We start from the raw sequence: 13298 nt of genomic DNA, 5'->3' as shown, positions 1-13298 counted from the left end.
GCTTAAGACAAATGCCTTCACATGGTACAGTTGCCCCAAGAAGTGATGGCAGAGTTTCAGATTGCTTCGGTCACTCTACACTGCCATACGTTCAATGAAAACAGTGAATATGAGGTAAACATTCAATACCTTCATCATGTCATATCAAATAAAATATATATCACGCTAAGAATGATGTAAAATGAATAACAGGAGGCAGTGATATATTAGAAGTTAACAATTAGTTACCTTTCCCGATTTGAATGGATATGAAATGTATTACTCCGTGTGTCGCAGGCAGTAGACCTATAACTCTGTGTTCCTGATTTATTTGTTTCCCAGGATTTCAAATACAGATGCTCTAGTTTTGAAGACCAGTTAAGGAAAATTCTTGTGACTGCAATACAGTGCCTTATTTTCAAATGCTATGGTGATGATACAGCAACAATAAGGATCGCATAACAATGAAATTATTCTTCATAATGATGCCCTACCTGCGGCAGCAGCAAGACCATACTGCCTTTTATTCCATCTTCCTCTTGCCAATAATAATTATAATTAGCAACTTTATTCCCAATTGATGCAAAATTATTTTTACTTGTAAGAAGGTATGACAGATTCAACCTTTTTCTTTTACACTAGGCAATAAACAGGACCAAAACATGACTTCGTAAACTCTTGCAATGCAAAAGCACGCACTCTTTACTCCATCTTTTAATCTTAATATACGTCTTTTTAAATAAACTGTAATATCTTGCTGAACAGAAAATGCTGCTTTAGAAGTTTTGAACTCAATGATTTGTTTATGAACCTCTGCATTTTATTACTCTCGCTAATCGATTATGCACTAAGGATACCAGACTATAACAGGAGTTAGCATTCTCCAAGAAGCTCCGACTCAAGGCAAATTCGAGGTCCTTTTTTTTATACTTCTTTCACCGATTGCCCTCTGGCTTATGTTAAATAATCCAGAGATTTTTCTTAATGTAAAACTGGCCAAAGGCAGTGTAATAACTACATGTCTTTGAGTAAATGTTATTTCCTTTCGTGCGCACTGATCGAAACATTTCAAACAGCTTACTGGCTTATGCCACCTACCCGCTTTCTGTCGTCGTCCATGGAGACACTGGAAACGGAAATAAATGACTTTAAAAACTCCCTAGTATTGTAAAGGAAATTATTTTATAAATAAAAATTACAAATTATAATTGTTTATTGAAGCTCCTTTTTGTTCAGGCTTACGCTACTAAAAAAATTATTGCGTGTTACCATACTAGATTTGAACTCCAAAAATTATTCCCGACTGTCCCTGAGCGATAATTGTGAAATTTCAATTACAGTAATCCCTCCACTATCCGATGTAAAAGAGCCAAAGGCATGTCCAGAAAGTGGTCCCGTCCGGATAGTGGGCCCCAGCCTCCTGGACTTGTACTTATGGACCCTAACTCAGAAAAACACCTATACAACTCCCTCTGGACATGCATAGCACCTATTTAAGACCCAAATCACACCAATAAGGGACATAAAAGACTGAAATAAAAGCAAAAGAACCATGAAATGAGATTTTAAAGGTGAGTTTATACAATATTAAACATTCTGGGTACTTACAAGAAGTCCCTGGCTCCTGGACTGGTAGTTATGGACCCTAACCTAGCCTAACTCAGAAAAACACCTCCCTACTGCACATGCATAGCACCTAAGACCCTATTCACACCAATAAGGGACATAAAAGAGTGAAATGAGGTGTCAGAGGTAAGTACTGTGTGGAAAATACAGTACAATACGAAACATTCTGGGTACTTACAGCAAGTCCCTGGCCATCTTGATGAATAACCTGCCTCCTCTCAGACTCTGACAGTAAGAAGGAGTTCCTGAAGCACTTGCAGTACACTGTACATGAAGTCTTGCACGGAACTTAGTCATTTGCACTCAGAATTCCATTTTCTTAACACTGCGCACTTTAGTCTTATTTGTGCTCCATTGTACCTTAATGAAATAAGTGTTGCACTCTACACATAAAGTCTTTGCTCTCATAAATCCATTTTCTAAACATAACACACTCTAGTTAATTTACGCTACATTGAAAGTCTATCAAATCTTTGTCTTTTCACTCAGAATTCTAATTTCTTAACACTATGCACTGTTTTTTCACTGCGCAACACTGTAAATTCCCATGTGGTCTAGCGGAGAAGTTCTAGGCATTTAATCACTGTCAGAGTCTGAGAGTAGCTGTTGCAGGTGACCTATGGGTGCGTCGCTGGGACGTGGTGATGGAGTATCCACTGCAGATGACTCTGAAGAGAGGCACAAACTCATGTCGAGTGGTGACTACACCATGCCTGATGTGCTGGGCTGTGGCTCAGAGGATGAGGGCCTGTCTTGGGGAGGCAATAGAGTGGAGCCAGGGCTGGGCACAGCGGGGGTCATGGGTCTGAAAAAGCTGTCAATGGTTGATTGAAGCAAAGAACGACGATTTTGACGATTAATGATACACTGCCTGAAAGCGCGCACTTCCTCCACAAGTCCCAAGGGCCCCATCTCCCTGTCGCAGTCCAGGTGCTCCAGGTAGTCCAGAACGAACTCTATGTGTTCCTGGAGTGCGCTCAGCTTGGGGATGGCTGGAGTAGTGTCACGCTGAAAGGAGTCCGCATCATCATCGCCGTCCTCATCGGAATCTTCAAGCTGGGTACTGATCCCTGCAACTGAAGAAGCGATCTCAATATCAGACATAGTCTGATACCCAGGATTGCCCTCATCGTCATCCAACCACTCAGGCACTTCATCCACATCAACATCGTCCCCATGTGCACGTAGACGAGCATGGAAGTCATCCACGTCAAAACCTAGGAAATCGCGCTCCACATCTGTTCCGAGAAGCAGAGGAGACCAACCATTTTCTAGAGTCTTGACAGGGACTTCCTTCCATGCACTGGCCCAGTTGTAGATGGCAGACTTGATGTTGTAGCGGTGAAGGTTTTCCAAAGTCTGCTGGCCTCGCGTGTCCCGTCCCTCCCTGCGCTCGTCCTCATCCTAGAGAACAACCATCACCTCGTCCAGGAACTTCCTTCAGTACAGCCTCTTCGTTGCCACGATCACTCCTTGGTCCATTGGTTGGATGAGAGCAGTAGTATTAGGTGGCAGAAACATGCACCTAATGCGGCCATTCTCAGCCACCAAGTCCTTGTCACACGGGTGAGCAGGTGCATTGTCGAGGAGAAGGAGGGCCTTTACCTGGTCGCATGGGATTCCCAGTTTCTCTGTCTGGTAATGGATGACCTCCTTGACGAAATGGCGGTGGAACCAGTCTTTGAAGATGTGGGCAATGAACCATGCCTTCAAGGAATGGTACCAAACGACAGGAAGGACATCCATCACCCCACAAAGACACTGAGGCTGCTTTGCACAGCCAACAATAACGGGCTTAAGCTGGTGCATGCCGTTAGCATTGGCACAACACAAAGCAGATATCCACTGCTTGGAGAGCTTGCAGCCAGGTACACGTTTCTCCATCTCCTCCGATAGAGTGTTCGTAGGCAAAGAGCGATAGAATAAACCAGTTTCGTCAGCGTTGTAGACTTGACCGATAGTGAGGCCCTCCCTGTCAATCAAGCGCTTCACCTTGTGTCGAAACTCCTCTACTCCATCCTCGTTGCCGTCCAAAGCTTCACCATGAGACTTACTGTTGGTAAGGCCATGTCGTAACTTAAATGAAAAGAGCCAACCCTCGGATGCCTTGAAGTCTGGGGCGTCGTGAAGCCTTGCGAACTTCTCAGCAGCAGCCTTCAGCTCCGTGCCACGCACCAGCACACCAGCAGCACGTTGTTGTCGATACCAAATCAACGTGGAGCAGTTGACTTCAGCATACTTGGGAGTAAACATCATCTTCCTCTCCACGTTGCGTTTGCTTTTCGACGAGAGGTCAGCCATGTACTGCATGAGTTTGTCTCGCGATCTCTTGATATCAAACAAAGTACAGTACCCTCGCGTCCAACACGCGTTAGTCCAGCACGATTCACGTCCAGCACGGAGAGCAAATAATTAGTATTATTTAATATGATTTAATTACTGCAACACGAGTGTGTTAGCATAACACGCACAGAGCTCCGAGAAGTGGGCGAAATCCGCAGAGTTCAACTCTAGCACAATCACCCCCGGTCCAACACGGTCATACTGGACATTCCCATGATGATGATAGCCAATGAAAACTTCTGATCAAGTAGCCTTCCCCGCCCGCTATCGTGACGTGATCGTGATGCCACCCAATTAAAAACGCTTCTGCTGTCACGTGACGTTTTGTTTAAATTTCTCCCGCCACAGCGCCACTCAGTCGCATAATTGCATTGGAAGGTGCTTTTTTCTTGCTGCATTTTCTGCCCTTGTTACTGCATTTTACCCTGCTCACGATGCCTAGGAAGCCTTCTCAAAACCCCAAGAAGCGTCGGCACCTCCCTCAGGCCACCAAGCTAGAAAGCATCGAGAGGAAGAAGAAAGGGGAGAGGAAAGTTGACACTGCCAAGGCCTACGACATGAATGAAGCCAACGTGAGGCTCAAAATAAAAAGCCAAGACAAGATCCTGGCAGCCGAAGGCTATCACACGGCACTTCATACCAGGTTTGCCGAGGATATGATGGTAAATCGGAACGGTAACATGGTAAAATTGCCAACGATACCACGGGCATTTGGAATTCATCTGGATGGATTCCTGCCGAGGATACGACGGGCAAAACAGTGTGACCAAAACCCAGGCGACTCGACAGAGAATGTATCATACTACAGCATTCAACATTTAGCCTGACACTGAATACATATTAATATTTTAGAATAAATATCAATCGTTTTGAAACCCTTCTCATCGGCGTGTGAACCAGTTTATAAACAAAGTTGCTTCTCCTTATTCTCTACCGAGTCAGCGACAGTGATCACTTTCCACAGTCACGAGACGGGGCTCTGGCAACAGTGTGAGAAGCATGCCGTTTGCCGAGAATTACAGAGTGCTAGGACAGGCAGAAGCAGGACCTTCCATGGCTGTGGACGAAGATAGTGATTCTGAGTGTGCTTTCGAAGGATTTATGAGGGAGGTTGTGGAGGAGCAAGAGCCATTACCCGCTAGTGACGCCAGCAGCCATCCTCCAGGGACCTAGTAGGACTACCTACAGCCTTGGATACCACCTTCCATTCCCAGCAAGCCCACCACCACTATCCTAAAAGGTTAGTTATCATTCATAGCACAGTACCATTTATTCACAGCACAGTACCATTTATTCTGGTCAACTCTTAATTCTTTCAATAATAACTTTAACAAGTCATCGTCCATTCCACCACTAAAATCTTCAGATGGCAATATTACAAATGACCCACGTGGGAAAGCAGATATCTTTGCTAGTACCTTCGCTAGAAACTCTACCACAGATGATACCAGCCAGAATGTCTCAGTACTGGAACTTGATTCTCCCGAAATTGCCCCACTTAAAATACAGACAAGATATGTATAATCCATCCTAGACAATTTACCTACCAACAAAGCTCCAGGCCCAGATGGAATTCCACCAATGGTTTTGAAAAAGTGTTCCCCTGAACTTGCCTCTGTCCTAGCTAGATTATTCAGACAATGCATATGTACTTCTTTATTCCCAAATTCATGGAAAGAAGTCAATATCCACCCAGTTCCAAAGAAAGGAAGTTCGTCTGACCCCTCCAATTACAGACCAATAGCTGTCACATCTTCTCTTGGTAAGGTATTTGAAACTTTAATTAATACGCATATTGTTAAACATCTTGAATCCAACAACTTAATTAGTGACAGACAATACGGTTTTCGCCATGAAAGATCCACCATTGACATACTCAATCTCTTAACTCATACCATCCATCAATCTATTGATCTCTTTGGAGAAACTCATGCAGTAGCTCTTGATATCTCTAAAGCTTTCGACAGAGTATGGCACCGTTCCCTGCTGTCCAAACTCTCTTGCTATGGACTAACGTCTTTTGTTCCTTTGATTTCTTCTTATCTTAGTGACAGGAAAATAAAGTGTAAAAGTAGATGATGTATATTCAAATTTCCACTCAATTAACGCCGGCGTGCCGCAGGGCTCAGTTCTGGCGCCAACCCTATTTCTGGTTCATATTAACCCCTAAAACGCGGCTGTGTACAGTCGTTCCCCCCCGAGTGGCGGGGTTGTAGTGCGGTCTGAGTACCTGTAGGAAAATATTCGCCAAAAATCAGAGATTAACCCTAGAACATTATACTTGGTATGGCAGATAGTACTTACATTCAGCTTTCTCCAGAGACAGGTGTTGAGCCTTCGTGGACTATCCAAGGACTTGTGGAGACTTGCAAAGTTGGGTAACCAAATCTTCACTTTCACACCTCCAGCAACCCTGTTTCCCCTCTACCACAGCCTCATTCTGTCACAGTAAACTTTATACTACAACGTGAAGGTAGTTAGGAATCCGTATTTGTACAATAAGCACTGAAAATAAGGCTAAAATGAACGGAGCGTACGGCCGACATGCACTGTGGCGGCGGTCTTCCCGTCACTCAACAAACATTTCCATTTTCACAGCTAAAAACATGTATACTACATTATTTTCAATCATATTACTTCCCAAAAGATCACCACGGCGCGCTTTTTATTCTGCCTTAAGTCCGCCACTTTATTCTCGTTCCTGTCGGCCGCTTGCACTGACTGGGAAGAGCTAGAACTCGCCATAATGTCACTTTGAAAGCCTGCAGTAAACTGACGCTAAACAGAGGCAAACCGTGAGAAAAAAAGCTAGTGTTACAACTGGGGAAACAAGCGTTTCCTAGTAGCATAAACTGCTTGTGAGAGGAGAGCGCAGATTTACAGTTCTGAGCGCTCAGAGTGCTGCCATGTATCACAGCCAGGCTGGCCGGGCCATGGTGGGGGGGGGGGATGGGGGGAAAACGCGATATTTGGCAACAACTGAGGTCAGTAGTACAAAGGTAAAGTATGCTAGTTGTAGCTAGAGGGTGGTGGTACTGATAGACAATACCAGCTGGAGCCTGCTTGCCCGCGGTTATTCAAAATTTACTAAAATCACAAACGCGACGCCCAGCCGTCCTGTCCTTTTGGCCGAGCGTCGCAAACGCGACGATCCGCGTTTTAGGGGTTAATGATCTCTTATCTGTCACTCACAATTCCATTCACTCATATGCAGATGACTCAACACTACATAGTTCATTCACACTCAGACATCCATTTACAAAGTCTAATATCTCTACCTCTCAACTCAGTACAGCCATCTCCATAAATCAAGATCTATCTACAATCAGTGAATGGGGACAAAACAACCTTGTCTCTTTTAATGCTAATAAAACTAAATATATACAGTTTACTAATTGACAGATATTGCCAGATTCGTACATTACCTTCAGTGCTACTAATATTCCCTTCTCCAAAAGTATTGAAATTCTTGGTGTCTCACTTAACAGTGCCCTCAGCTGGACCTCTCATGTCAGATCACTTACTAAAACCGCCTCAAAGAAACTTGGATTATTGTACAGAGTCCGTAACTTCTTCGCCGATGAGCAGTTAGCTATAATTTATAAGAGTCAAGTGCGCTCTCAGCTTGAATATTGCTCACCCTTGTGGAATGGTTGTGGAGAGGTTGCATTAAGACAACTAGACAAAATTCAGAATAAAGCTGTTAGACTCATTAACAACCCTCCCATTACATATAAACTACCTCCCCTGCAAGTAAGAAGGAATGTTGCCTCCCTTGCATTATTTTACAGATATTTTTTTGGCAAATGCTCAGACGAAGTTGCGTCCATGGCGCCACCTCTCTATGCCTTCCCTCGTGCTACACGGGCATCTGGTAGCGCTCATGACTGGAATGTCACTCAACCATATTGCAGAACTTCTGCCTATCAGAATTCTTTCATTCCCCGAACTGCATCTCTCTGGAACTCGCTTCCCCAGAGTTGTTTTCCTCCAAATTTCAACCCACAACTGTTCAAGTCTAATTGTTACAGATATTTTATGAACAGAAGACACCAGTAATCTGGTGTTTGGATTATTTTTTTTTTACCCATTTGTTTTTCCTTCCTCCGTTCTGTTATTTATATATATAAAAAAAAAAAAAAATTATAATTACAGTAGTACAGATATATGTATAGGTATATGGTAGGTATTTAGGGTGACTTTTCCTAGGGTTGCTGACATAATTCATTTTTCCCCATAAGCTCTGTTGTTAGTCCAACACGTTTTTGGTCCAACACGTGACCCATGCATGACAATATTACCGTGTTGGATGCGAGGGTACTGTAGATCGGACCAGGTTGAATTCATGGAGGATGCGTGAGGAAGACCATCCCGCATCCATCTTGTCCAATATCTCCCTCTTCTTCTCCAGAGTCAAAACCACTCTCTTCCTCTTCTAAGGCGGTGGGGCCATCATCACACACACTAATAAGAGGCACGAGATCAGCAGGAGAGCCTGCAGCAGGTAAGGCACCACCACAAAAGCGAGCACATGGGCAGCCATGACGACGAGTGTGCACACACAACAAGAGACGGGAGGTAATGGGGATGATGCAGGGGCACTCTAGCGGACAGTGGAGGAACGACGCACCAAAACACAGCTGGCTCACGCAGCGCGCGCCAAGTTCAAATTACGGGCGGGAAAAAGTCGGATTTCTTTTTAATTTTTTGTAGTTTTTGGCCCATTTTGGGAAAACTGGATCCCGGGACCAAAAATCTGGTAAGTGGGGATGTCCGGAAAGTGGGCGTCCAGATAGTACAGGGATTACTGTAGCTCCATTTAGGATTTCCTATTATCGTAACTAACGAACTACTTCCTACAATTTTGAAATATACAGGTACTTTGGCATTGATTTATTGTTTTTTGTAACAATTTTACGTAATAGGTTTCTCCTCATAGAGATATAAGGAAGAGTATGTGCACTATCACTGACCGAAAACCTCTGGATACTCTGCCGTCACTTCTTAGGCTGACTGTACCATCAGTAATACCAGCCCAGTTATACAAATGTCCTCAGCTCCCTCTCAAACACTCAAAAGAGGATGATGGACTGCAAAACAGTAACTTTGTCCTTTATAAAGTCCAATGGATTTATGTTCAGATAAACTGGGACTACAACTACCGGTACTACCATCAGTGTCACTACATACAATCTCTCCAAATGACTACATCATCCATGCACACTCTCTTCTCCCCTATAAACCCCTAGACGCTGGGCTATTTATACGTGGTCATCCTCTCAGTACTGACAAGTTTCTGAAAATAGCCTGTTTCCAAACCTTAATGTCTCAGAAAGTATAGCAGTTAGGGAAATAAATTAAAGACCATATTACCCATCAACTCTTCTTCTTGTGAATAAAAGTATCCCAAGGTCTGTAGGTGGACAAATTGATGAGTAAGGACATGAAGAAGATGATTAACTTTTGGCGCTCAAGGCACGATGTATTCATGTGTGTGTGTGCAGACCTGACCTTGGCTTCACTCTCAATGTGATAACTTCTCCATTACTAGCTAAGCTAGACACAGATGCATCCAAGGCATGCCCTATGGTGTTGTCACTGAGCCCTTTCCTGGTATCCTTGAAAAAGGCTTGGCAGGGGTGGATGAGGCAAGGGTTCCAAGTGAGACAGGAATAGAATCGGACAAGAGGTTTAAGAAAACATCATCCTACACCTGGCAAAGTCACAGACACGACTGAGGTATGCTTACCTCGAGTGGCAGGAGTCTCTCCCAACCCTCTGGTGATGAGATCATGTGGTGGCCACTTCAAACTATGGCGCGAAAACACTTGCGGTTATATCTGACATCCGGCATCACCGGTCCACAAATTTGACATTGGATATTACCATTCACCGGCAGGTAAGGGTTAACAGACTTCCCTATTCCACATTGTTCACAGCCATCATTATTTCTTCTTCTATCCATTCTGTGCACTATGTACACATACCTCAATAATCCAGCTGCCATTTCTCTTACTATTTACTTTTTGTTCTAGTGGTAGGTGGCGGCAACCATCATCCACTCAGTTAAAGCAGTGCAGCCTACTTCTTCCTTCACCTTTATCATTCTTTTTATGTCTGTCCTCTTTTCTTACTTTTCTCATCCTTCCTGTACTATTTACTAATCTTCTTTCCAATTCAGATGGTTCTACACAAAGTGAAAAGCCTAATGGGGTGATGTGGAGCCTCCTATGGTGCCCCTGTTAACCCTATCAGGTTTTTGGGCCAGGCAGATTACATCTGTGCCAGAGTCAGCCATGCACGCTGACCCACATCTTCGCGGCCCAATATTTTACTTTGATCACTCTGTGTAAATACACTTATCAAGATAGAATGTTGGTTTTGGTGTCATTTTAAAGCTGAATAGTTGTACTTTATCGTAGTATGTTCAAAAAGGGAGAACAAAGAAAATAAAATGTCAAAATGATGAGTTGAAGTTAGGCGAAAAGCAAAAATTTTATACCTTGCCGTAGAAAAATATTCGGCAAATAATAATGAGTAAAGATATGTAAATTTGGTTTAAACCATGCAAAAATACAATAAAATACCTTTACAATGATATATAGATTATGGTAATTTTTGCATTTCATTGTGCACTAAAGCGAAAGGAAAGAGATGCACAATTTTATTTTAGTCTCAGCCGCATATTCGCTTCCCGTTGTTTTTCTTTGATCGGTCAAGGTAAATACAGTTTTTATGATAGGATGCTGGTTGTGGTGCTATTTTGAAGCTGAATAGTTGTACTTTATCGTAGTATGTTCATAAAAGGAAAACAAAGAATATGAAAAAGTCAAAGTGACGAGTTGAAGTTAAGCAAAAATCAAAAATTTTATACCTTACTGTAGAAAAGTTTTCACCAAGAATAAAGTTATAAAGAAACAAACCCATGAGTCAGACCAGCCGTGCAGTAACAGCACACATAGAGCAACCATTCTGTGACATCATGCTCGAGCCTCTTTGTTATGATGAGTAAATGCGATTTATGGTGAATATTTTACAAAAGTTTCTTAAAATGACGATTAAAAGCGTCATCCGAATCTCTGAGGTTGGATTTGAAATGACGATCGAAACAGTCATTTGAATCTCAAAGGGTTAATTGGGTGGAGATGCAAATGCAGCATCCATTCAGAAACCAGACCTCCACATTCTTCCTTGTGCCTACTGTGGCAAGGCAATGTCTACCGAAATGGAATATCAGTTCAATGCATAGGACAACCCTGCAGGGACAGTTGCTTGCATGCAGTTAACAGGTCTGCTCAGCCTGACAGATCAGGGTAATTCAACAACAATGATTGTCTGCTCTCATGCCAAGCTAAAGTCTGATACTAATACACAAATGTTGGTACGGCCACACCTTCATGCAATCCTCTTACAACCTCCACACTCAGACCTGTTTAGTATCAGGACTGTAAAATCCCCAGCCACCTTCCTCCCCTGTGCAACTATAGTTTGCACCTCCTTTGCATATTTACCCTTCTTTTCTATTAGTGCTCCAAGGCACCCTCACTAATTCCAATCTATCTCTCTCTCTCCACTCAACATATCACAGTGAGAATTACCTACCAATAAACATCCACCACTTTACTCTTATGTTCACTTTCACAACATGACTATCTATCTACCTATATACCTAGGCTGCTTCCCCCAAAGAAAGGGGGGTAGCCGAGACAAGATGACACACTCCCAATTTACTCATCCATACACACACATTTATTCGTATCTTAGCCTCAAGTGGAGAAGGGACAGATCCTCACTGCACCACACCACATGAGGGTCAACTGCCCAGTGCAATCAGCGACATCCGCAGCAAGGCCTGACAGCAGAGTGGGTTTACCCCTGCCACATCATAACGGATCCATCCCTGTACTCGCACCTGACCTGATCAGCTGATCAGACCAAATGAGGGAAGCTATCCCCTCAGGGCCACATCATAATTTATTCATTAACAATTTCTCTCCAATCATTTCTATCATGCACAGCCACTAATCTTTGCTCTACAGACAACATGACATTCATTCATTCATTCATTCATCATCCAATCCTACATTGCCCCATGACGAGCATAGGAGCCCGGGGCTAGGCAAGCAGGTCCTGACATTTAAGATGAGAGTGAGCAGCCTCACTCATCCCTGAGTGGCATTACATGAGCAATCAACCCCAACCACCCTTTGGATATAAACCTTCACCAGCTCAATCCGATTGGAATGCCATAATTACTCATTAAATTACCAGGCACCAAAATTTGGTTATATGGTTACCACCTAGCATTGTATATGGTTTCCTGGTGTACAGGAAACCATTTGGCTTGTCACTCAGTGTAGAGTCACCCACAGGCAAAAGGAAGAGGAAAGAATGAAGGAAAGAAAGACAGAAGAGGGAGTGTAAAGTCACCCATAAGCAGAAGGACAAGGAATGAATGAAGGAAAGAAAGTCAGAAGAGGCACTCTAAGAAAATCACAGACTCTACACCAATCTGCAAAGATCTTGTTTATTATCAGCATACACCATAGCATCCTATTTTGTTTAAGAAGATAAATTACAGTACACTACAGTAAAAATTACAATAATGCTTTTGCTGGGTGTACATGCAGTTCTGTGCAACTATGTATGACCACTATGCATATAACAGAATATGGTTGACTGACCTTCTCTGCATCTGTGTTAGGGTGAATGAGGACACAATGATGTAGGTGACCAGAGGTGGTGGCCAGTACCAGGACCGGTGGAGATGAAGGCAAAACCAACAGGCCACAAAAGTCCACCCCGTAATTGTCCAAAGTGGCAGGTGTCATACTCACTGGTCCTTGTAAGGTATGTTTCCATGGTCTGGAAATAAGAAATTTGATTAGCCTGTTCACTATGAGAGTTCTGTACTAACACTGATAAAATCATCTGGCACTGGCTTTCAAATGGTCATCATCACAGTGGAAGGTGTAATGTAGTTTGTTTTTTACCTCTTCACTACAAGTCAACTCCCCTAAACTGAACAAATCATCCAGTGATTGTGTGACTAAATAATAAATAAAAATAATAAATATAATACTGAAATAATAATAATAATCATCATCATCTAATCCTGTGTTGCCCCATGAGGTGCATAGGGGCCCAGGGGTAACCAAGTTGGTCCCAATATTTAAGATGAGAGTGACAAGCCTCACTCATCCCTGAGTACCATTACATGAGCAATAAAGCCCAACCACCCCTTGGATATAAACCTGCACAAGTTCAATCCGATTGGAGCACCTTAATTACCCACTAAACCACCAGGTGCCATAATTTGGTTATATGATTACCACCCTGAGTGGTAAATG

General features: G+C 43.1%; 1 protein-coding gene across 1 annotated transcript in view; it reads right to left on the bottom strand.

Moving 5' to 3' along the window:
- Nucleotides 1-13298, bottom strand: part of mbo (Nuclear pore complex protein Nup88) — a 177059-nt gene that overhangs the window by 120117 nt on the left and 43644 nt on the right. Inside the window, exon 6 of the mRNA XM_080267290.1 lies at nucleotides 12633-12813. Coding sequence (XP_080123416.1) covers nucleotides 12633-12813 — 181 coding nt within the window. The remainder of the gene's footprint in view (nucleotides 1-12632; nucleotides 12814-13298) is intronic.

The sequence above is a fragment of the Coenobita brevimanus genome, chromosome 23, assembly GCF_032717465.1.
Source record: "Coenobita brevimanus isolate Jiangsu-jjx chromosome 23, ASM3271746v2, whole genome shotgun sequence".
NCBI lineage: Eukaryota > Metazoa > Arthropoda > Malacostraca > Decapoda > Coenobitidae > Coenobita > Coenobita brevimanus.
The sequence above is the reverse complement of the archived record's forward strand: the minus strand, read 5'-3'. Positions and strand labels throughout refer to the sequence as shown.